At 44.0% G+C, this 22,744-nt stretch overlaps 1 protein-coding gene across 1 annotated transcript in view; it reads left to right on the top strand.

Moving 5' to 3' along the window:
• Positions 1-22,744, top strand: part of nop14 (NOP14 nucleolar protein homolog (yeast)) — a 62,870-nt gene that overhangs the window by 35,709 nt on the left and 4,417 nt on the right. The window contains exons 11-17 of the mRNA XM_078215190.1: positions 3,024-3,109; positions 4,955-5,090; positions 10,599-10,700; positions 13,229-13,382; positions 14,973-15,132; positions 17,482-17,629; positions 20,323-20,441. Of these exons, the coding sequence (XP_078071316.1) occupies positions 3,024-3,109; positions 4,955-5,090; positions 10,599-10,700; positions 13,229-13,382; positions 14,973-15,132; positions 17,482-17,629; positions 20,323-20,441 (905 nt within the window). The remainder of the gene's footprint in view (positions 1-3,023; positions 3,110-4,954; positions 5,091-10,598; positions 10,701-13,228; positions 13,383-14,972; positions 15,133-17,481; positions 17,630-20,322; positions 20,442-22,744) is intronic.

Below are 22,744 nucleotides of genomic sequence, written 5' to 3'. Positions count from 1 at the left end.
GTTGGTGCAGGCTTGATGGGCCGAATGGCTGCCTTCTGCATTGTAGGGATTCTATGACATTATGGATTTTATAAATACTTTAGCACCAAAGAGTACTAGATTAAAGAAGTAATCATTTGTAGAAATCATTGATTGGATCACATTTAGAGAACCGTACGCAATGATGAAAGAACAGTGATACAGTTCCAAATCAGGATCGTGTGTGACTTGAAGGGAACTTGAAGGTGTTGGTTTTCCCATGCTCCTGCTGTCCCTATTCATGTGGGTGGGTTTGGGCGGTGCTGTTAAAGAAGCCTTGGTGAATTGTTGCAGTACCACTTTGGGGATGGTATACACTGCTGGCACTGTCATTGGTGAAGAGAGTGAATGTTTAAAATAGTGGATGGTCATAGATATAGATGGGACGCCAATCTAGTGGATTGCTTTGATCAGGAACTGTTGAGCCTCTGTTGGTGGAGTTGCACTCAACCAGGCAAGTGGAAACTGTGCCTGATTTGTGCTTTGTCATTTGATTTGATTTATTATTGTCACATGTATTAGCATGTACAGTGAAAAGTATTGTTTCTTGCGCGCTATACAGACAAAGCATACCGTACATAGAGAAGGAAACGAGTGAGTGCAGAATGTAGTGTTACGGTAATAACTAGGGTGTAGAGAAGGATCAACTTAATGCGAAGTAGGTCCATTCAAAAGTCTGACAGCAGCAGGGAAGAAGCTGTTCTTGAGTCAGTTGGTATGTGACCTCCGACTTTTGTATCTTTTTCCCGACGGAAGAAGGTGGAAGAGAGAATGTCCGGGGTGGCATTGGGTCCTTAATTATGCTGGCTGCTTTGCCGAGGCAGCGGCAAGTGTAGACAGAGCATTGGATGGGAGGCTGGTTTGCATAACTGATGATGTGACTAGTGCGGTTGACGGAGGGGAACCGGTGGATGCGGTGTTTTTGGATTTCCAAAAGGCGTTTGATAAGGTGCCTCACAAAAGGTTGCTGAAGAAGATTGGGTCACACGGAGTTGGGGGTAAGGTGTTAGCGTGGATTGGGGATTGGCTATCCGACAGGAAGCAGAGAGTCGGAATAAATGGGTGCTTTTCTGGTTGGCAGATGGTAACTAGTGGCATGCCGCAGGGATCGGTACTGGGGCCTCAACTATTTACCATTTATATAGACGATCTGGAGGAGGGAACTGAGTGTAGGGTAACAAAGTTTGCAGACGACACAAAGATAAGTGAAAAAATGAATCGTGTGGAGGGCGTAGAAGGTCTGCAGAGAGATTTGGACAGGCTGAGTGAGTGGGCGAGGATCTGGCAGATGGAGTATAACGTTGACAAATGCGAGGTTATTCACTTTGGAGGAAATAATAGCAAATTGGATTATTATCTAAATGGAAAAAAATTGCAACATGCTACTGTGCAAAGGGACCTGGGGGTCCTTGTGCATGAGATGCAAAAACCCAGTCTGCAGGTGCAACAGGTGATCAAGAAGGCAAATGGGATGTTGGCCTATATCGCAAGGGGGATAGAATATATAAGCAGAGATGTCTTGCTGCATCTGTACAGGGCATTGGTGAGGCCGCAGCTGGAATACTGTGTGCAGTATTGGTCCCCTTATTTGTGGAAGGATATATTGGCCTTGGAGGGAGTGCAGAGAAGGTTCACCAGGTTGATACCAGAGATGAGGGGTGTTGATTATGAGGAGAGACTGAGCAGATTGGGTTTGTACTCATTGGAATTTAGAAGGCTGAGGGGGGATCTTATAGAGACCTATAAGATAATGAAGGGGCTGGATAGGGTAGAGGTGGGGAGATTCTTTCCACTTAGAAAGGAAGCTAGAACTAGAGGGCACAGCCTCAAAATAAAGGGGGGTCAGTTTAAGACAGAGTTGAGGAGGAACTTCTTCTCTCAGAGGGTGGTGAATCTCTGGAATTCTCTGCCCACTGAAGTGGTGGAGGCTACCTCGTTGAATATGCTTAAATCACGGATAGATGGATTCCTGATCGGTAAGGGAATTAGGGGTTATAGGGATCAGGCGGGTAAGTGGAACTGATCCACTTCAGATCAGCCATGATCTTATTGAATGGTGGGGCAGGCTCGAGGGGCTAGATGGCCTACTCCTGCTCCTATATGTTCTTATGTTAGGCTTTGGAGAGTTAGGAGGTGAGTTACTCACTGCAGAATAAGAGGAGTTGGGAGGAATCTCTGAGGAAGAGCAGTTGGACCATGGAAATTCTTTATTAGGAATGGTTGAAACACAGACAAGTATATTTTAGAAGAAAACTGGATAAGCATTTGAAACAAAAAGATCAATTGGGCAATGAGGAAAGAGTGGAACGGTGGTATTTAGTCTTGTGTTCATTGTTCAAAGAATTGGCAGCAGATATAATGGGTCAAATAGTATCTTCATGATGTAAATGTCTATGGTTCCATTAGATAAAATCATCACATTATCATCCTTCATGATGCCACTGTATTCTTGCATAGTTTTACAGTTGGCGTACTATTTACAGCGCTGAAACGAGCTGTTTCGGCCAGCACATCCACACCAGTGTTTGTGCTGCATGTGAGCATCTGAATGATGCATTCTTCAGTAGTTCTGGTGAGGCATGTGACTCATTTTATTGATGTCCTGTTGCTGTTTTGGAGTTTCTCGGGGTCAGCAGCCATGTCTGTGAAGACTAGTCTTCACAGACATGGCTGCTGACCCCGAGAAACTCCAAAACAGCAACAGGACATCAATAAAATGAGTCACATGCCTCACCAGAACTACTGAAGAATGCATCATTCAGATGCTCACATGCAGCACAAACACTGGTGTGGATGTGCTGGCCGAAACAGCTCGTTTCAGCGCTGTAAATAGTACGCCAACTGTCTATCATAGAGTCTTTTTTCCTTCACATCTTTATGCTGTCCCTTAATGATATATGTAGACACAATGTTAGCTTTCATAAATGTCTGCTGGTAATACCCAGACCTTCCCGCTCTACTATCTCTCTCGATCCCTCAACTGCATATGTCCTGTCTTTTGGCAGAAACTATTCGGTTTCCTCTGGGAATATGTTGGGGAGCTGGCAACCAGGCAGCCAGCAGAACTGAAAACAATTGATATGATAGTACCGTAAGTATGAGACAGTTTTAAGAACATTGTAGTTGTCTTTTTAGTGTCCTTAGATGCATGCTTAGTTTTAAATAACATGTCAGATATTTGAAATGTCAAAATAATTCAGTCTGTTCCTTTTTGATATTATTGGATTTGTAATTTTTAGGATCCGCGTGGACATGAACTGGAAGTCAAATAGCCAAGTGATAATCACTTGAGCACAAAGCTGACACTCCAGTGTTGAAGGAGTGCCACACTGTCGGAGGTGCTGTCTTTCGGTTGAGATACAGTGCTGTCTTTTTTTGAGACATTAAAATGAGACCCCATCTGCCTCTGAGGTGGACATAAAAGATCCCACAACACTATATCGAAGAGGAGCAGGGTATTTATCCCTGGAGTGTGACCAATATTTATCCTTCAATCAACACCACACAAATAGATTATCCAGTTATTATCACAATGCTGTCTGTGGGACAGTGCTGTGGTAAATTGGCTACTGGATTTCCTAAATGCCTACCCTTCAGAAATACATCATTGGCTGTAAACTGCTTTGAGACACCCTGGTGGTCATGAAAAGCATGTTGTAAATGCAATTCTTTCTTTATTTTTCCCCCTCTGGTTGCTAGCTTCAACAGAAACAGAAACTAAAATATACTAGTCTGCTTGCTACCAAATAAACCTGCTGGACCTTAACCTGGTGTTGTGAGACTTCTTACTGTGCTAGCTTCCCACCAGGCAATGTTCTTTTGCTGTTGATGAACGGAGAAAAGCTTTAAAAGCGAAACCCAATTTTGACAGGCAGTGAATTGTAACTTCCAATTTAGAGTTGTTCATGTTGATGTGAGGGTGAGGAATGGTCTGTGTCCCCTTTGGATTCCTGCTCCTGATTGCAATCATGCAGCTGAAAATGAAGACTGCAGTTGAGGCCGGATAGTCACAAAATGCGAATAATGTCAAGGAAGGAAAGAAAGAAAGACTTGCATTTATATAGCACCTTTCCTGACCTCACTGCGTACCAAAGTGCTTTACTGCCAATAAGTGGGGTGTTATATTTCCTACAACACTTCAAAAATACTTGCCAATAAAGTGTGGCACTCCTTCAACACTGGAGTGTCAGCTTTGTGCTCAAGTGATTATCACTTGGCTATTTGACTTCCACTTCATGTCCACGCGGATCCTAAAAATTAAAATTTTCAATAAAGCATTTTTGAGGTGTTGTAGGAAATACAACACCCCACACATAGCAATGAATAGGTAATCTGTTTTAGTAATATTGATCGAGGGTACCAGGGACTTTTTAAAAAATTATTTTATGGGAAGTGAGCGAACCAGATAGTTTTTACAACAATGGATTCATGGTTATCATCAGACTTTTAATTCTGGATTTCTTTTTTTATTCAATCCAAATTCCACCATCTGCCATGGTGGGATTTGAACCGGGGTCCCCAGACCGGTCCAGTGACGATACCACTATGCCACCACCTCCCTAACTCTTCTGGTCTTCAAAATAGTGCCCTGGATCTTTTACATCCATATGAGAATATGGATAGGGCTTTGGTTTAACACCTCGTCTGAAAGACAGCACCTCCGACTGTGCAGGTCTCCCCCAGTCCTGACAGCATAGAGTTTTGTGTCCTGGCGTGGGCTTTGAACCCATAACCTTCAGACTCAGGGGCAAGAATGCTACCAATTGAACCGCTAAAGTATTGTCCCAAGTAATGTGGAACCAGATGCCAGAAAGCAGCTGAAAGGGCTGTAGAAAACTGGTGAGGATGCTTAAAGAGGGAGCAAGCTATTGAGAAATGTTAATATTGCACTCTTTGGGGTTCTGTACTTGTCAGTTTTTCTCTTTTCTTTTTGCAGCCAGTTGTATGATCTGGCCCAGTTATTCCCTGAAGCTGCATGCAGCTGTGCTCAATCAACCCTTAGACAAAATATGCAGGACCTGGAGAAGCAGCTGCAGGCTAAAGGTCGGTCTACGTTTCCTGGATTAGAAAAGGTAAACCAGCCTTTTGCTTTCTTTATTCTTTGAGGGGATGTGGACGTCGCTGGTGAGGCCGGCATTTTTTGCCCGTTCCTCAGTGTATTTGAAGTGAGTGGCTTGTTAGGGCATTTCAGACTGCAGTTAAGAGGCAACCACATTACTGTGAAAACCACGTCATAAGTTGGAACCGATTTTCCCATAGGAACAATGTTATAAATGGGGGATTGGTTGCTATTTTGAAAAGCAATGTTCCCTTTCCATCAACTAGTGGCCATGACACCATGAACAGAGTTATAGAATCACCCTCATTTGATGCTTTGTAGTTATGAAGAGAAAACTAGTTTAGAATGAGTGTTAAGTAAACTCAAGCTTTTTGTAAAACAGATATCTGACTCACCAGTTTCTGCTGGGGCTGTTTATTATGTGAAAGCTTGAGAGATCTTCTATATCCGAGAAGCAATGAGCCTTTCTTGATGTTGTGAAAGCTGAAACATAAAGGAACGTAAAGGTTGGTAAAGACCAAGTGTTCACTGGAGTGACATCAGAAAACCGAAACAGGGTGTAAAATTATAAATGTTTGAAGTGCTGTTCATTGTAACTCCAACATTGTAAAGTTGAGGACTGCGTATATGAAATTACTCTCACAGTGTAGAATAAACTAAGGACGAAATCTTCTTTGGAGTGGCGCACAAACAAACCCAAATTCTTGATTTTAAGTATGTAAAATCACCGCTGTGATCCTCGTGAGCCTATTCAAAATGAAATATTAATTTCTCTCTTATGCATCATAGCTCATCCAGGCTGACACTCCTACTGCAATACTGAGGGAGTGCTGCACTGTCAGAAGTGTCTTACCTTTTGGATGATTCAATTAATCTAAGGCCCTGTCAAATTTCTCAGGTTGGTGTAAGAGATGTTAAAAGAAGAGGTTTGGTTAGACCGCATTTGGAGTATTGTGTACAATTCTGGTCACCACACTACCGGAAGGATGTTGATGAATTGGAAAGGGTGCAGAAGGGATTTACCAGGATGTTGCCTGGTTTGGAGGATATGGACCACGAAGAAAGGTTGAACAAATTTGGATTGTTTTCATTGGAGTGTCGGAGGATGAGGGGGGAACCTGATAGAGGTTTACAAGATTATGACAGGCTTGGATAGAGTGGAAAGTCAGAGTATTTTTCCCAGGGTTGAAGGGTCAATTACTCGAGGGCATAGGTTGAAAATGAGAGGGGGAAAGTTTAAGAGATGTAAGGGGCAAGTTTTTCACACAGAGGGTGGTGAGTGTCTGGAACGCGCTGCCGGAGGAGGTGGTGGGAGCAGGTTCAAGAGGCATCTGGGTAGATACATGAAGAGGCAGTGAATAGAGAGATATGGACCACGTGGAGGCAAGAAAATATTAGATTAGAGAGGCATCTGTGTTGGAACAGACTTGGTGGGCTGAAGGGCCTGTTCCTGTGCTGTACGGTTCTTTGTTCTGAGTGGAGGCATCCCAGGTGTCCTGGTCAATATTTATCCTTCACCAAAGTATCACTGAAACAGATTATCTGATCGTTATCACGTTGTAGAATGACTAGGGTAAGATTAGGGCCAGTCAAGGACAGGAGTGGGAAGTCGTGCGTGGAGCCTGAAGAGATAGGAGAGGCGCTAAATGAATATTTTTCATCAGTAGTCACGCAGGAAAAAGACAATGTTGTCGAGGAGAATACTGAGATACAGGCTATTAGACTAGATGGGATTGAGGTTAATAAGGAAGAGGTGTTAGCAATTCTGGAAAGTGTGAAAATAGATAAGTCCCCTGGGCCGGATGGGATTTATCCCAGGATTCTCTGGGAGGCTAGGGAGGAGATTGCAGAGCCTTTGGCTTTGATCTTTAGGTCGTCATTGTCTACAGGAATAGTGCCGGAAGACTGGAGGATAGCAAATGTTGTCCCCTTGTTCAAGAAGGGAAGTAGAGACAACCCTGGTAATTATAGACCAGTGAGCCTTACTTCTGTTGTGGGCAAAGTTTTGGAAAGGATTATGAGAGATAGGATTTATAATCATCTAGAAAGGAATAATTTGATTAGGGATAGTCAACACGGTTTTGTGAAGGGTAGGTCGTGCCTCACAAACCTTATTGAGTTCTTTGAGAAGGTGACCAAAGAGGTAGATGAGGGTAAAGCAGTTGATGTGGTGTATATGGATTTCAGTAAAGCGTTTGATAAGGTTCCCCACAGTAAGCTTTTGCAGAAGATACGGAGGCATGGGATTGAGGGTGATTTAGCGGTTTGGATCAGGAATTGGCTAGCTGTAAGAAGACAGAGGGTGGTGGTTGATGGGAAATGTTCATCCTGGAGTTCAGTTACTAGTGGTGTACCGCAAGGATCTGTTTGGGGCCACTGCTGTTTGTCATTTTTATAAATGACCTGGATGAGGGCGTAGAAGGATGGGTTAGTAAATTTGCGGATGACACTAAAGTCAGTGGAGTTGTGGACAGTGCGGAAGGTTGTTGCAGGTTACTGAGGGACATAGATAAGCTGCAGTGCTGGGCTGAGAGGTGGCAAATGGAGTTCAATGCGGAAAAGTGTGAGGTGATTCACTTTGGAAGGAGTAACAGGAATACAGAGTACTGGGCTAATGGTAAGATACTTGGTAGTGTGGATGAACAGAGAGATCTCGGTGTCCATGTGCATAGATCCCTGAAAGTTGGCACCCAGGTTGATAGGGTTGTTAAGAAGGCGTACGGAGTGTTAGCTTTTATTGGTAGAGGGATTGAGTTTCAGAGCCAGGAGGTCATGTTGCAGCTGTACAAAACTCTGGTGCGGCCGCATTTGGAGTATTGCGTACAGTTCTGGTCACCGCATTATCGGAAGGATGTGGATGCATTGGAAAGGGTGCAGAGGAGATTTACCAGGATGTTGCCTGGTATGGTGGGAAGGTCTTATGAGGAAAGGCTGAGGGACTTGAGGTTGTTTTCGTTAGAGAGAAGAAGGTTAAGAGGTGACTTAATAGAGGCATACAAGATGATCAGAGGATTAGATAGGGTGGACAGTGAGAGCCTTTTTCCTCGGATGATGATAGCTAGCATGAGGGGACATAGCTTTAAATTGAGGGGTGATAGATATAGGACAGATGTCAGAGGTAGGTTCTTTACTCAGAGAGTAGAAAGTTCGTGGAATGCCCTGCCTGCAGCAGTAGTGGACTCGCCAACATTAAGGGCATTTAAAAGGTCATTGGATAAACATATGGATGATATTGGAATAGTGTAGGTTAGATGGGTTTTAGATTGGTTTCACTGGTCGGCGCAACATCGAGGGCCGAAGGGCCTGTACTGCGCTGTAATGTTCTATGTGGAATCTTGCTGTGCGCAAAATGCTGTGATCCTGCGCTATATTACAAACAAAGAAAATTACAGCACAGGAACAGGCCCTTCAGCCCTCCAAGCCTGCACCGACCATGCTGCCCTTTTGAACTAAAACCCTCTACTCTTCTGGGGACCATACCCCTCCATTTCCATCCTATTCATGTTTTTGTTCAGCTGCCCCTTAAAAGTCACCATCGTACCTGCTTCCACTACCTCCCCTGGCCGCAAGTTCCAGGTACCCACCATCCTCTGGGTAAAAAAATAACCTGCCTCGTACATCTTCTTTAAACCTTGCCCTTCGCATCTTAAACCTACCATAGTGACTAAGCTTTAAAAATAATTAATTGGCTTTGAAGCACTGGCTGAATTTGTGAAATATGATATATAAAGGTAAATATCTTGCCTGTTCTCTCCTCCCAGATCTCCTGCTACTTTATTGCTGGATGTTGGAAACCTCATTCCAATGGCCAGTCTTGCACTTCAGTCATTAACAGGGTGTGTTATTTGACATTGAGTGGGGAGAAGGGGTTGTCACAGCCCAGCCAAAACTCTTTAATCACCCTACACACAAAAGATTACAGTAATGGACCATTGAACAGGGCTGTCACAAGGAGAATCCCAGGCAGTTTCAGTTCTTTTCCCATTAATTGATCATTGGCTAAAATTAGTAGAGGCCCCTACTGCTGTGCAGAGGGGAGATCAGCTCATTCATTGCTGAGAATTTTACCCAAGACTTCCCTGAGCTCAGCTCAGCCATGATGTGGAGATGCCGGTGTTGGACTGGGGTGAACACAGTAAGAAGTCTCACAACACCAGGTTAAAGTCCAACAGGTTTATTTGGTAGCAAATACCATAAGCTTTCGGAGCGCTGCTCCTTCGTCAGATGGAGTGGAAATGTGCTCTCAAACAGAGAGCACAGTGTCTCAAACAGAGAGCACATTTCCACTCCATCTGACGAAGGAGCAGCGCTCCGAAAGCTTATGGTATTTGCTACCAAATAAACCTGTTGGACTTTTAACCTGGTGTTGTTAAACTTCTTACTCAGCTCAGCCACCAGGGGGAGCTCACTCATTGCTAGATTTACCATTGTGTAGAGATTCGTGACAATGTAGAAAGTCAAACTTAATGGAATCCAACCCCGGAACTATATAGAGTGGAAAGGTGCAGGTTTGTATCCACAAAGCTCCAAAGGCTGTGCGATTCTAATGCTCCTTTAGATTATGAAGGTTTGATCTTACCCCCAGTTATAGTTCAGTGTAGCTGAGTTATGAAGGAAAGTGTCTGCTGAGTTAGCTGAACTTAGCCCAAGCATCGTCAATGGGAGTGCTTCTCTTGAAACCAGCATCCCTGTTGCGAGAACAGAGAATCCGCCTGATTTGGGTTCCTGGTTTTTATCTTGCAGTCCCTGTTAAATGCGTTGGTTTTAATTTTCCAAAATTTCTTAGATTCGGGGAAGGTTTAATTAGATTGGAATATAACAAATGTAACTCCTTTTATTCAAAAAGAGAAGGAGACAGAAAGCAGGAAACGACAGGCTAGTTAGCTTCACAACTGTCATAGGGATAATGTCCGGCCCATAGCAAATGTTACTGCGGAAGATAAAACTCATGGTGTAATGGGCAACATATTGGCATGGATGAAAGGTTGGCTAGCTAACAGGGAACAGAGTTGGCATAAAGGGATCTTTTTCAGGTTTGGCAGGATATGACAAGTGATGTGCCACAGGGATTAGTGCTGGGGCGGCAACTTTTTACAATTCATATATAGAGACTGATGGTGAGGTTGGCTAGATTTACTGACAACACCTCTCAGCAGACACTTTGGTCATTGTTTCCAGGTGTGAACACTGTGCATCTTTTTCCCAGTAAACAATCTTTAATCTTTAAAACCAAGGCTTGCTGTCAGCAGAATTCTGAACAGGTCACATTCTCCGCTTTGCAATAAACTGAAGACACGGTCCAGAAACATAAGGATCTTATAAAACCTGGCATTTGTAACATGAGTCAGTGTCTTCAAAGTGGGGAGAAACTGGCAGTGAAAAGACGGAGTAATAATCTCTCTTCTCCAGTAACTCTCAGATGCTGATGGCGTGCACTGACCTTTTGGCTGAATGCAGCAGCAGAAATCTGTTCCTGTCATGACCTGATGCATTGTTGATGCAGACTTTGTGTTTGTTTCAGTTGCTTTACTTAAAGATTACAGCGGCTCTGTTCCCCACCTCTGATTTCCGACATGCGGTTGTGACTCCTGCGCTGGTACACATGAGTCAGATGGTTACCAAGGTGGGTCTTGCCTTTACGCCAGATTTTATTGCATAAAATTTACAACACAGAAACAAGCTGATCTGTTTCGTTATGCCAGTATAAGTCTATCCACCGCTCTTCATCTCACTCTATCAACATATCCTTCTATTAATTTCTCCTTTGTGCATTTATCTCCTTTCCCCTTAAAGAATTGAAGCTGTTTATCTCAACTGCTCCTTTCACTGTCTGGGTAAAGTCGTTTTTCCTGAATCTTTTATTGGATATATTCATGACTACCCTAGTTTTGGATTCTGCCACAAATTGAAACATTGACCGGAATCTTCCCAGTCTCATGGAAGTGGGTTTGAAGGCGACAGCGGGAGCAAGACTAGAGACAAGAGCTTCCTACCGGGGTCCCGACGTGTTCCCAACCGGGATGGGTGAACGTGAGCAATGGCTACCTGTCCAGTAGGAGTGGGTAGTCAATAATGATCAATAAAGGTGCAAATAAGGAAGAGCGGGGAGGACTCTGCTGAGATGCTCCTGGCATTGGAGCAGAATCCCACTGAGTGCAGAACTTGGCAGCTTTTTGGAGGTGGCCTAGCTACAGGCCGGGTAATCATTGGAACAGGAGACTTTGTATCCCCATGACAGGGCTGTGGGTATGCAAAGCTCCATCCACAGCCCTATTGAATCTGCTGGAGGGTTTGCTCTGCACTCCAACGGGCCTACAGATTTGGAGCCTCTTACTTTAAAAATAATATGTATGTTTCTGAGGGCAGCTCCATTTAGAGGCTCCTTGTGCTTTCCTCACATCTTCAGCAGCTTCCACCTCCTCTAGCAGGGCTGCTGGCCATCCAAAGCTGTGAGCCCTCTGGCCCAATGGCAAGAACGGCCATTGTACAGGGTCGGAACCCTGAGAATGATCCTGACTCTTGAATACATTCCACACACACAGATCCCACCCATCCAGAGAGTATCAGATTTTAACCATCTCTTTTCCAGAGAAAGGCACCCGAGCTTATTGACTCTTTCCTGATGAGAATAACCTTTCAGTTCTGGTATCATACATATCACAGCTTTTTGCACATCCTCCTGTGCACTTGTATCTTTTTTGTAATGTTGAGATTGCTTGCATGGTACCCTTAAGTGATCAAAGTTATGTTCAAGTTTAACAGCTTAAAAAAATAGAAAAAGTTACGGCATGTGGTCATTTGGCCCGTTGAGAGCAGAACAGCTGAAAAAAGAGCTATCCAGTCTATTCCCACCTTCCAGGTTTTGGTTTGAAGCCCTGCAGGTTATAGCACCCCAAGTACATATCCAGTGTTTTTTTATTCTTTCACAGGATGTGGGTGTCACTGGCTACACCAGTTTTTATTTCCCACACTAAATGCCTTTGAGACAAAATGCTATGAGTGTTCCTGGCTCTACCACTCTTTCAGTGAATCCCCAACCACCAACACTCTGGGTGAAAAAGAATTACTCAACTCCTCTGATCCTTCCACCAATTATTAGAAGCCTGTGACCTCTCTGCTCCCAGAAATGGCTAACTTCTGAATTCTAGTCCTCTACTGTACAAGTTGACTCCCTGTTTGCAATATTACAAATGGTTTGCACCATTTATGGCTTTGTTAACCTGTTATTTTAAAAATCTCCAACTGGCCTTATTTAAGCGCATTAACAACTAATTGATTGGATAATTTCCTTCTCAAGCATGCTCCAAATTAACAATGTTATTAAATAGCTGAGACCATAATGGGTAAGGATAAGGAAAGTTAATTATCTAGTTGTGCCCTGCCTCCGCGTCCAACAATGTTTTTAAGTTTTTAAAGTTTAGTATTAAGGTTTTAAAATATTTATTAATGTTACAAGTTGGCTTACATTAACACTGCAATGAAGTTACTGTGAAAACCCCCTTGTCGCCACACTCCGGCGCCTGTTCGGGTACACTGAGGGAGAATTTAGCATGGCCAATGCACCTAACCTTTCGGGCTGTGGGAGGAAACCCACGCAGACACGGGGAGAACATGCAGACACCACACAGACAATGACCCAAGCCGAGAATCAAACCCGGGTCCCTGGTGCTGTGAGGCTGTGTGCCACCGTGCCGCCCAATGTTTTCCAATAGCAGGAGCGTGAGTTTGCAGCCACAGATTTAAGATAATTGGCTAAAGAAGCAGAGAGCAGGTGAGTGTATTTTTTTTACACAGTGGGTTATGATGAACTGAAATGTGCTGCCTGGAACAGCAGTGGAAGCAGATTCAGTAGCAACTTTCCAAAGGGAAATGGATAGATATTTGAAGGGGAAAAACTTGCAGGACTATTGGGAAAGAACAGGGAAGTGGGGCTAATTTTTATTACCCTCCCAAAAAGTGCTTAACCTTGTTGTTTCTCAGACTTCCACCAGAAACCTCCTGATTCTCTTTTCCTTTTCTCCCCCCACTTTTCTCACCTCACTTAAACAATTATTGCTCTTGTAATATTATACAAATAACATTGTCTATTCACAGTTTCAAGCCTGCCTTTGCATTTACCATATTGTATTTGTTGATATTTTATGTAAACAGTGCTCTGTCACCTCACTGCGGGATGTGGCTGCTGGACTGTTTGTGTGCTGCCTCTTCCTGGACTATGTTTCGCTCTCAAAACGGTTTATTCCTGAGGTTATCAACTTCCTCCTGGGAATTCTTCACATGGCAGTCCCCAACAAAGGCACCCTGGGTAGGTTTGTATATGCAGAATATGGCTTGGAGTTTCACGAGCTTCATCTAAAACAGGCCTAAACAGCACAAAAGATCATGGGATTGCAAGCGCAAATTGCTTCCACTGCAGATCATATTTCCTCTATCTATAGGGTTCATGGTGGGAGATATAGGAAGGATATCAGAGGTAGGTTCTTTACGCAGAGAGTGGTTGGGGTGTGGAATGGACTGCCTGCAGTGATAGTGGAGTCAGACACTTTAGGAACATTTAAGCGGTTATTGGATAGGCACATGGAGCGCACCAGGATGATAGGGAGTGGGATAGCTTGATCTTGATTTCAGATAAAGCTCGGCACAACATCGTGGGCCGAAGGGCCTGTTCTGTGCTGTACTGTTCTATGTTTTATGTTCTATGTTCTGTGATAATTTAAAGAAAACTGTAGGAAGCTGTCCCCAACTGATCATGTCCTTAAATTAATTAGGGGAGGTGGTGGTGTAGTGGTATTGTCGTTAGGCTAGTAATGCAGCGACCCAGGGTAATTCTCTGGAGACCCGGGTTTGATTAATTATTACCCTATTCAACCACCTCCCCCTGCTGCTCAGGACACAAAATCCAGAATATCTACAAATCCAATACATGTCCAGTCCAGGCTCCCCGGATGCAGGGTCCGGTACCTGTATATAGAATTAGAATTTGCTTTAATCGTATATGATGAAGATTTTGCTTTCTTTTCAAGTGTAAACTTGTAGACTTGTACAAGCTGGAAATGAGAAAATGGGCAAAATGTTCATTCCCAGAATTTTTGCAGGTTTTGGATGATTTCTTTTAGCAATAAAAGCTTTTTTTTAAGCAAGGCAAAGTATTTTGTCAACAAACAATGGTGAAGAGGGGTCAGTGATACACCAGTGATGGCACAGTGGTTAGCACTGCTGCCTCACAGTGCCAGGGACCCGGGTTCAATTCCCGGCTTGGGTCACTGTCTGTGTGGAGTCTGCATGTTCTCCCCGTGTCTGCGTGGGTTTCCTCTGGGTGCTCCAGTTTCCTCCCACAATTTGAAAGATGTGCTGGTTAGGTGCATTGGCCGTGCTAAATTCTCCCTCTGTGTACCCGAACAGGTGCCGGATTGTGGCGATTCTTCACCGTTGTTTGTTGACAAAATACTTTGCCTTGTGACACTGATAAATAAACTTAAAACTTAAAAACAGATAAGAGGGCAATCGATTCACAAACATACAAGACAAGAATCAACAGATCTGTTAGGAAACCGAGAAATTGTATTTTAAGGGATTGTATATGGATGACTAGTGCAGTATAAAAACCTTGAACTTTTAGTCACAATTCATGAAGAGACAAGAACAAAGTAATTGAAAAGGTCACAAAAGCAGACAGCCTTGTTTATTTCTCTATAAGACACCATGTCCAAACTTGGCTTATTTGCCACCGAATTGGTGTCAACCCCAAGCACCTTACAGATGTTGCATTCTTCCTTTCCACATTGGTATCTATTTCGGTAAAATGCGACAAAGTGCCTGTCTGCAGGAAGGAGTAGAAATGCAGCTTCAGATGCTGCACCTCTGGATTAATGTCTGTTGTTGTTGCTTTCTACAGGCTACACTCTGGTCCCACCTTTTAAACCAACTGGGAAATCCTCTGAGCTGCTGGTGGTGAAAGATAAAAAGGCTGTTGAATCATGGGAAATGAAACCTTTGCCAATTAGCAAAATCCAGGGGGTGGAACTGCGGGACAAATTGCAAACAGAGCACTTCAGGTGAGTGGTAGCCTGTGCTTTATTGCTCGACAGCTACCTGTGACTAACTGGCAGGGCACAGCAGCAGGTTGCTAACTAGGCAGCACAGATGTTACACAACATGTTACGATCCCAGTTGGTGTTATAACTGGACAGGAGGATCGCAGAATTGAATCCCTGTTCAAACGATTGTAACTTTTACTTTCTTTTTAAAGGACAGAGTCACGGGACCACTAATTATTTTTAACAACAAGAAGAAAACATTTATTAAACATGAAAAAAGTAGATTGACATATTCCCCCTTTAGCTTAACAAATACACACACGTTTTAAGTTTAACACTGAATACAAAGTACATCATTAGCTATAATAGTCTCATTAACACACACAGTCCCTTTGACACACACAAGATGACTGTGGTCAAATACACACTCCTCTCTGAACCCAAGTTAGTATCTGTGGTTATCTCCTCAGAATTCCCCCAGATGATTGTCACGCAAGAGTTTCCAAACTCTACTCCCAAAAAACACACTTTAAAATTTTCTCATAATAACCCTTTCCCTAAGCAGTTTGCATTCCAAAATCCAGTCCAAGTTTTTCAACTGCCACTTTTAAACAAAGCTTCCGCTTCACTGTGAATCCAGCCCAGGATTGTACACCAACCATTTTAGGATTAGGTCAGACATCAGAGGGACGTTTTTTACACAGAGGGTGGTGGGGGCCTGGAATGCGCTGCCAAGTAGGGTGGTGGAGGCAGGCATGCTGACATCGTTTAAGACTTACCTGGATAGTCACATGAGCAGCCTGGGAATGGAGGGATACAAACGATTGGTCTAGTTGGACCAAGGAGCGGCACAGGCTTGGAGGGCCAAAGGGCCTGTTTCCTGTGCTGTACTGTTCTTTGTTCTTTGATTTCTTTGTTTTGACCGCTGTGCAAACTGTTCACAATTTCTTTAACTCTTGCATCCCAGACTCTTATTAAAATGCCTCATCTACCTCTAAAGTCTTCTGTCCCACTTTATATCTAGTTACTACAATTGTCTCTCTAACTCAGAACACTTTGTTTATTTTTCCTTGAATTCTTCTGAACAATACCTTGGTCTCTATTCACTTATCTTCAGTCGTCTGAAATGTTATTTCTGTCCCAATTCCCTGGTTGTCTGCACTGTGTCTTGTTCCTTAGGAAGCTTGCATCTTTGCAACTACCTTGTCCTGTCCAGCTTCTCTCGACATAGTTGAGAGCTGTTCACTCAGTGCCCTGTCTCCAACTGCCCTGGCTTTCAGTTAAAACTAAGAACAAAGGAAAATCCTTCCCTCTGGGAAGTGGGCCCCTGTTGCTAAGCCCCTGCTGCTATTATTGATTCTTCAAACTGGAGCCCTCTCTAAGCACAATAGAAACGCAGTTGGAACTTAACCAACTCCCACACATACAAACACATCCAGCATAAATCTAACAAAAAGTTTTACCTTGCCAGGCATAGAAACATTAAATTAAACACAATTAAAACTACACCTTATTTCCAAGGTTTACCAATACAAATATAAATCCCTTAAAACTCCCTTTATTTTCCTAACAAATTGACACAAGAAGAGATTTTTTTTTCACACAGTAACTTGTTATCACCTGAAAGGTGCTGCCAGAAAGGGTGGTAGATGCAGCATCAGTAGTAACTTTGAAAATGGAATTGGATGAATACTTGAAGGGGGAACTTTAAGAGCCATGTTTAAGTTTTAAGTTTATTTATTATTATCACAAGTAGGTTTACATCAACACTGCAATAAAGTTACTGTGAAAATCCCCTAGTCGCCACACTGCGGCACCTGTTCGGGTACACTGAGGGAGAATTTAGCTTGGCCAATTCACCTAACCAGCACATCTTTCGGACTGTAGAAAGCCCCACTCACCTACCCTAATTGCTTAACATTTTCAAAGAGTTGGCACAGACATAATGGGCCAAATGGCCACCTTCTGTGCTGCAAATTTCTATGGCTGACTGGCTTTCTTTCCCATCCCTACACCTGCTCTACTGAAGTCATGAATTTTCTTACGAGGGCGCTGTTTCACAGGTGATGGTTACTCAAAGGTTCTCCATCAAAGTCACCATTATTTGTGTGCAGGCAGTGGCAGGCTTTCCAACTGTAGTGGGAAGCGCAAAAAACTCTTTGTATCTTCCTGATCCTTATAGAACCAGCAAGTAGTCAACTCCCTCGAGGAAGATGAGGGGAAAACTTCAGGAAGAAATTAAAAACAAATGCTTCTTGGTGCAGGAAAGATATTGTAATCCGTTAGCTTGCTAAAAAAATTGTGATTTAAATAGTGTGCATCATTTATTGGATCAGACTGATTTATTGTATTTTACTCCTGTTGTAGGTTCTCCTGCATAGCATTATGTTTTCATCTGTGCAAGCGGTGTTCCTCCTTGTATCGGTCACTACCGGCATTTCAGGAAATAATTTGTCCACTGGAAATTATTCTCACCTCGCACCTACCTGTGAATGATTATCCAGCTCAGCTCCAGGTAGGAACCTGGTTCCATCTCAGTCCAGGCATTTTCTGTCTGTGTTTTCCCTTGATGAGTGGCTGGATAGTATTGCGATTCGTAGAGAAACAGGCCACCTGGGGTAACTGGTGTGTTTATGCCCCACACACCCTATCTCATCTGGCCCTATCAATAGCCCTTCTGTTCATTTCGCCATTCTTATCTAGATTCCCCTTAAATAACACATCTAGGCTATTTGCCTCAACAACTCCATGTGACAGTGGATTCCATGTTCTCACTGCTCTGGGTAAAGAGTTGCACCTGAATTGCTGATTTGATTTACTAGTATTTATGACTCAATTTTTTTGGCTTCTCTTGCATTTTCTCTCATTTCATCACTCAAACCAGCCTCCCATCCATTGACTCTGTCTACACTTCCCGCTGTCTCGGCAAAGCAGCCAGCATAATTAAGGACCCCACGCACCCCGGACATTCTCTCTTCCCCCTTCTCCCGTCGGGAAAAAGATATAAAAGTCTGAGGTCATGTACCAACCAACTTAAGAACAGTTTCTTCCCTGCTGCCATCAGACTTATGAGTGGACCTACCTTGCATTAAGTTGATCTTTCTCTACGCCCTAGCTGTGAATGTAAGAACATAAGAAATAGGAGCAGGAGTAGGCCATCCAGCCCCTCGAGCCCGCCCCGCCATTCAACAAGATCATGGCTGATCTGACGTGGATCAGTACCACTTACCCGCCTGATCCCCATAACCCTTAATTCCCTTACCGATCAGGAATCCATCCATCCGCGCTTTAAACATATTCAGCGAGGTAGCCTCCACCACCTCAGTGGGCAGAGAATTCCAGAGATTCACCACCCTCTGGGAGAAGAAGTTCCTCCTCAACTCTGTCTTAAACCGACCCCCCTTTATTTTGAGGCTGTGTCCTCTAGTTTTAACTTCCTTACTAAGTGGAAAGAATCTCTCCGCCTCCACCCTATCCAGCCCCCGCATTATCTTATAAGTCTCCATAAGATCCCCCCTCATCCTTCTAAACTCCAACGAGTACAAACCCAATCTCCTCAGCCTCTCCTCATAATCCAAACCCCTCATCTCCGGTATCAACCTGGTGAACCTTCTCTGCACTCCCTCCAATGCCAATATATCCTTCCTCATATAAGGGGACCAATACTGCACACAGTATTCCAGCTGCGGCCTCACCAATGCCCTGTACAGGTGCATCAAGACATCCCTGCTTTTATATTCTATCCCCCTCGCAATATAGGCCAACATCCCATTTGCCTTCTTGATCACCTGTTGTACCTGCAGACTGGGCTTTTGCGTCTCATGCACAAGGACCCCCAGGTCCCTTTGCACGGTAGCATGTTTTAATTTGTTTCCATTGAGATAGTAATCCCATTTGTTATTATTTCCTCCAAAGTGTATAACCTCGCATTTCTCAACGTTATACTCCATTTGCCATATCCTCGCCCACTCACTCAGCCTGTCCAAATCTCTCTGCAGATCTTCTCCGTCCTCCACACGATTCACTTTTCCACTTATCTTTGTGTCGTCTGCAAACTTCGTTACCCTACACTCCGTCCCCTCCTCCAGATCATCTATATAAATGGTAAACAGTTGCGGCCCGAGTACCGATCCCTGCGGCACGCCACTAGTTACCTTCCTCCAACCGGAAAAACACCCATTTATTCCGACTCTTTGCTTCCTGTCGGATAGCCAGTCCCCAATCCACTTTAACACACTACCCCCAACTCCGTGTGCCCTAATCTTCTTCAGCAGCCTTTTATGGGGCACCTTATCAAACGCCTTTTGGAAATCCAAAAACACCGCATCCACCGGTTCTCCTCCATCAACCGCCCTAGTCACATCTTCATAAAAATCCAACATGTTCGTCAAGCACGACTTTCCCCTCATGAATCCATGCTGTAACACTACATTCTACGCTCTCACCTTCCCTATGTACAGTATGCTTTGTACGGCGCGCAAGAAACAATACTTTTCACTGTATGTTAATACATGTGACAATAATAAATCAAATCAAATCCTTTGGAAGCACCTCTGTCTACGCCAGCAAGCCTTGTCATAATCTTAAAAGACTACTATTAGGTCATTCCTCAGCCTTCTCTTTCCTGGAATAAAGAGCCACGCATATCGTTACTTTCTCATGTTAATACCAATGCACAGATATTTACCACACAGGCTTGAAGTGGTGCTCCCCATTGGCTCCCCACTGCGACAAATAGCTGAGAGATTCTGACTGAAAGCTCCTATCCTCTTTCACCTGCTGGTGTAAAATAATTCGGCTGGCCTGTCTGAAATGAAAGGGTGAGGCAGCCAATGTGGTATTTCATGTCTTGGGATGAGAGTAGTAGAGTAAAATATACAGACTTCTGTTATTACCTCTGTAATTGCCTGAAGAGCTCTGTGCTGCTGCAATTCTTCAAGTTCAGTCGGTTCACCATTGGTGGCCATACCTTCATCTGCTAAGGCCCTGGAATTCCCTCCGCCTCTCTATCGCTCCTCCTTTAGGATGATCCTTAAACCTACCATTTTGACTAAGCATTTTGTCACTTGCCCCAAGATATACTTATGTATTTGGGTGTCTGATAACTATCCTGTGAAGTGCCTTGGGAAATGTGGCTACATTAAAGATGCCATGCAGATGCATGCTGATGATGTTGATTTTTAAACTGACCTCATTCCTAATGTGTAGGAACTGTATCATGAGGTCCTGCGGGAAATGCAAGACAGGCTGACGTGCTACAGGCCACTTGAGTTTGAAAAGAAGAAGCCTGTTCCCTTGAAGCTGTTCACACCCAAGGTGGTGGAAGTGTAAGTATGCTGCATTGTGTATCCCGTTGAGCGTTGGATTTATGCAGAATGCCATGATCAAATTGTGAGTTATAGAATCCCTACAGTGCAGAAGGAAGCCATTTGGCCCATCGAGTCTGCACCAACAACAATCCCACCCAGGCCCTATCTCTGTAACCCCGCTATTCCCTCTAACCTATGCACCCCCGGGACACTAAGGGGCAATTTAGCATGGCCAATCAACCTAACCTGCACATCTTTGGAGTGTGGGAGGAAAGTGGAGCACCCGGAGGAAAAGCTTCTGACCTTTTTATTTATAGAACCTTAGTTAGGCTGCACTTGGAATATAGTGTTCAATTCTGGTCGCCACACTACCAGAAGGATGTGGAGGCTTTGGAAAGAGTACAGAAAAGATTTACCAGGATATTGCCTGGTATGGAGGGCATTAGCTATGAGGAGAGGTTGGAGAAACTTGGCTTGTTCTCACCGGAACGATGAAGGTTGAGGGGCTACCTTATAGAAGTCTACAAGATTATGAGGGGCATGGACAGAGTGGATAGTCTGAAGCTTTTTCCCAGGGTGGAAGAGTCAATTACTAGGGGGCACAGGTTTAAGGTGCGAGGGGCAAGGTTTAAAGGAGATGTATGAGGCAGATTTTTTACACAGAGAGTGGTGGGCACCTGGAACTCGTTGCCGGGGGAGGTAGTGGAAGCGGATATGGTAGTGACTTTAAAGGGGTGTCTTGACAAATACATGAATAGGATGGGAATAGAGGAATATGGTCGCTGGAAGGGTAGGGGGTTTTCGTTAAGTCGGGCAGCATGGTCGGTGCAGGTTTGGAGGGCCGAAGGGCCTGTTCCTGTGCTGTAATTTTCTTTGTTCTTTGAAACCCACGCAGCCACGGGGAGAATGTGCGAACTCCACACAGACAGTGACCCAAGCCAGGAATCGAACCCTGGTCCCTGGAGCTGAGAGGCAGCAGTGCTAACCACTGTGCCACCGTGCCACCCAAAGCTCCACATGCAACTTGGTAGCTCTTTACAATTTCAGCAACTTGAACTTTTTCTAAGTTAGTATGGTGGTTGCCACTTCAGTAAGTGAGTTGCCAATCTATAGAACAGACTCCCCAAGCTTTCACTGGAAACCGTTAGTTGATTCATAGAGTCATGGGGTTTACAGCATGGAAACAGGCCCTTCGGCCCAACTTGTCCATGCCGCCCCTTTTCTTTTAAAACCCAAAGGCAAATTATGGAAAGTGTTTTCAGAAAGTTACATTTTGGCATGTTGCATATGAATAATTTGAGGCATAATGTGATGACTGTAGCAGAGTTGGGAAGAACAGAGTGACTTTGGTTCCCTAAGAACTCTCATCACTGAGGGAGTTTCCTCATATAATTTCCTGGATCTGTTGCAGACTGATGGCTATGATTAATCCACAGCTCCATCATGGTTATATCATGTGACTAACAATTAGGCAAATTAGATGGACCTTTGCCCTCTGTCAATTTTTAAACCAAGATGGGAGAATAGTTACAGGCTAAAACTGGTGATTAAGAATAGGTGTCACACAGAAGTTAAAGTAAGGTATTTTAGGTGCAAACTGTAAGCCGTCATTAATGCTGCCTGATTCTGATCCGAGGACACAGATCCTTGTGGCTACCAGTGTTAATGATGATTAATTTAATCGGAGCGCGTGTAAACCGAGTCCCCGAGGGTGTAGCCAGGTTTTAGGAGTTGGATGACTCTTTCCTCTTGCTCTGCCACTTTTCGTTTGGCTCACATTCAGCCCTTGTTGCCCATTGTGATGCCTTGCTCTTATATCCTTATATTGTGGCTTGTTGTCTTCTTGTCCGCTGGAGCTTTTCCTTTTTATTGATGTTAGTCTTCCTTAGTGTGGGGGGGGGTTATTTTGTTTATCAGGTACGTGGGAGGGGGTGGTTTGGTGTACATGTAGGAGAGATGGTGGGAGGGGAAGACAAAAAGGGGGGTTGGAAGGGTGTTGGTGGGGGCCCCTGAGGGAAGATGGTAGTGGGTGCACGGGTCCTGGATTAGGGAGCAGTAGCGGCTGTGTAAGTATAGAAACTAGCTCATCGAGTCAGTCTCCCAAAATCTGGATTGCACAAAAGTCAGTAGGAAAGAGTTTTGGATTCACTCAGAATCAATTCGGATCAATTAAATGAAGTGAAGTGACGGCAGGAGTTGGCTGAAGATGTCTTTTATCCAGAATCACTGAGTGAAAATGTGCTACCTTTATCTCTGTTTTTATTCACATGGTCTCTACGCAGTTTCACCAAGGAGGGTTGTTTCAATCGCTCAGCAAATTC

Source organism: Mustelus asterias, chromosome 6 (genome assembly GCF_964213995.1).
Source record: "Mustelus asterias chromosome 6, sMusAst1.hap1.1, whole genome shotgun sequence".
NCBI lineage: Eukaryota > Metazoa > Chordata > Chondrichthyes > Carcharhiniformes > Triakidae > Mustelus > Mustelus asterias.
This window is presented reverse-complemented; position numbering and strand designations above follow the sequence as displayed.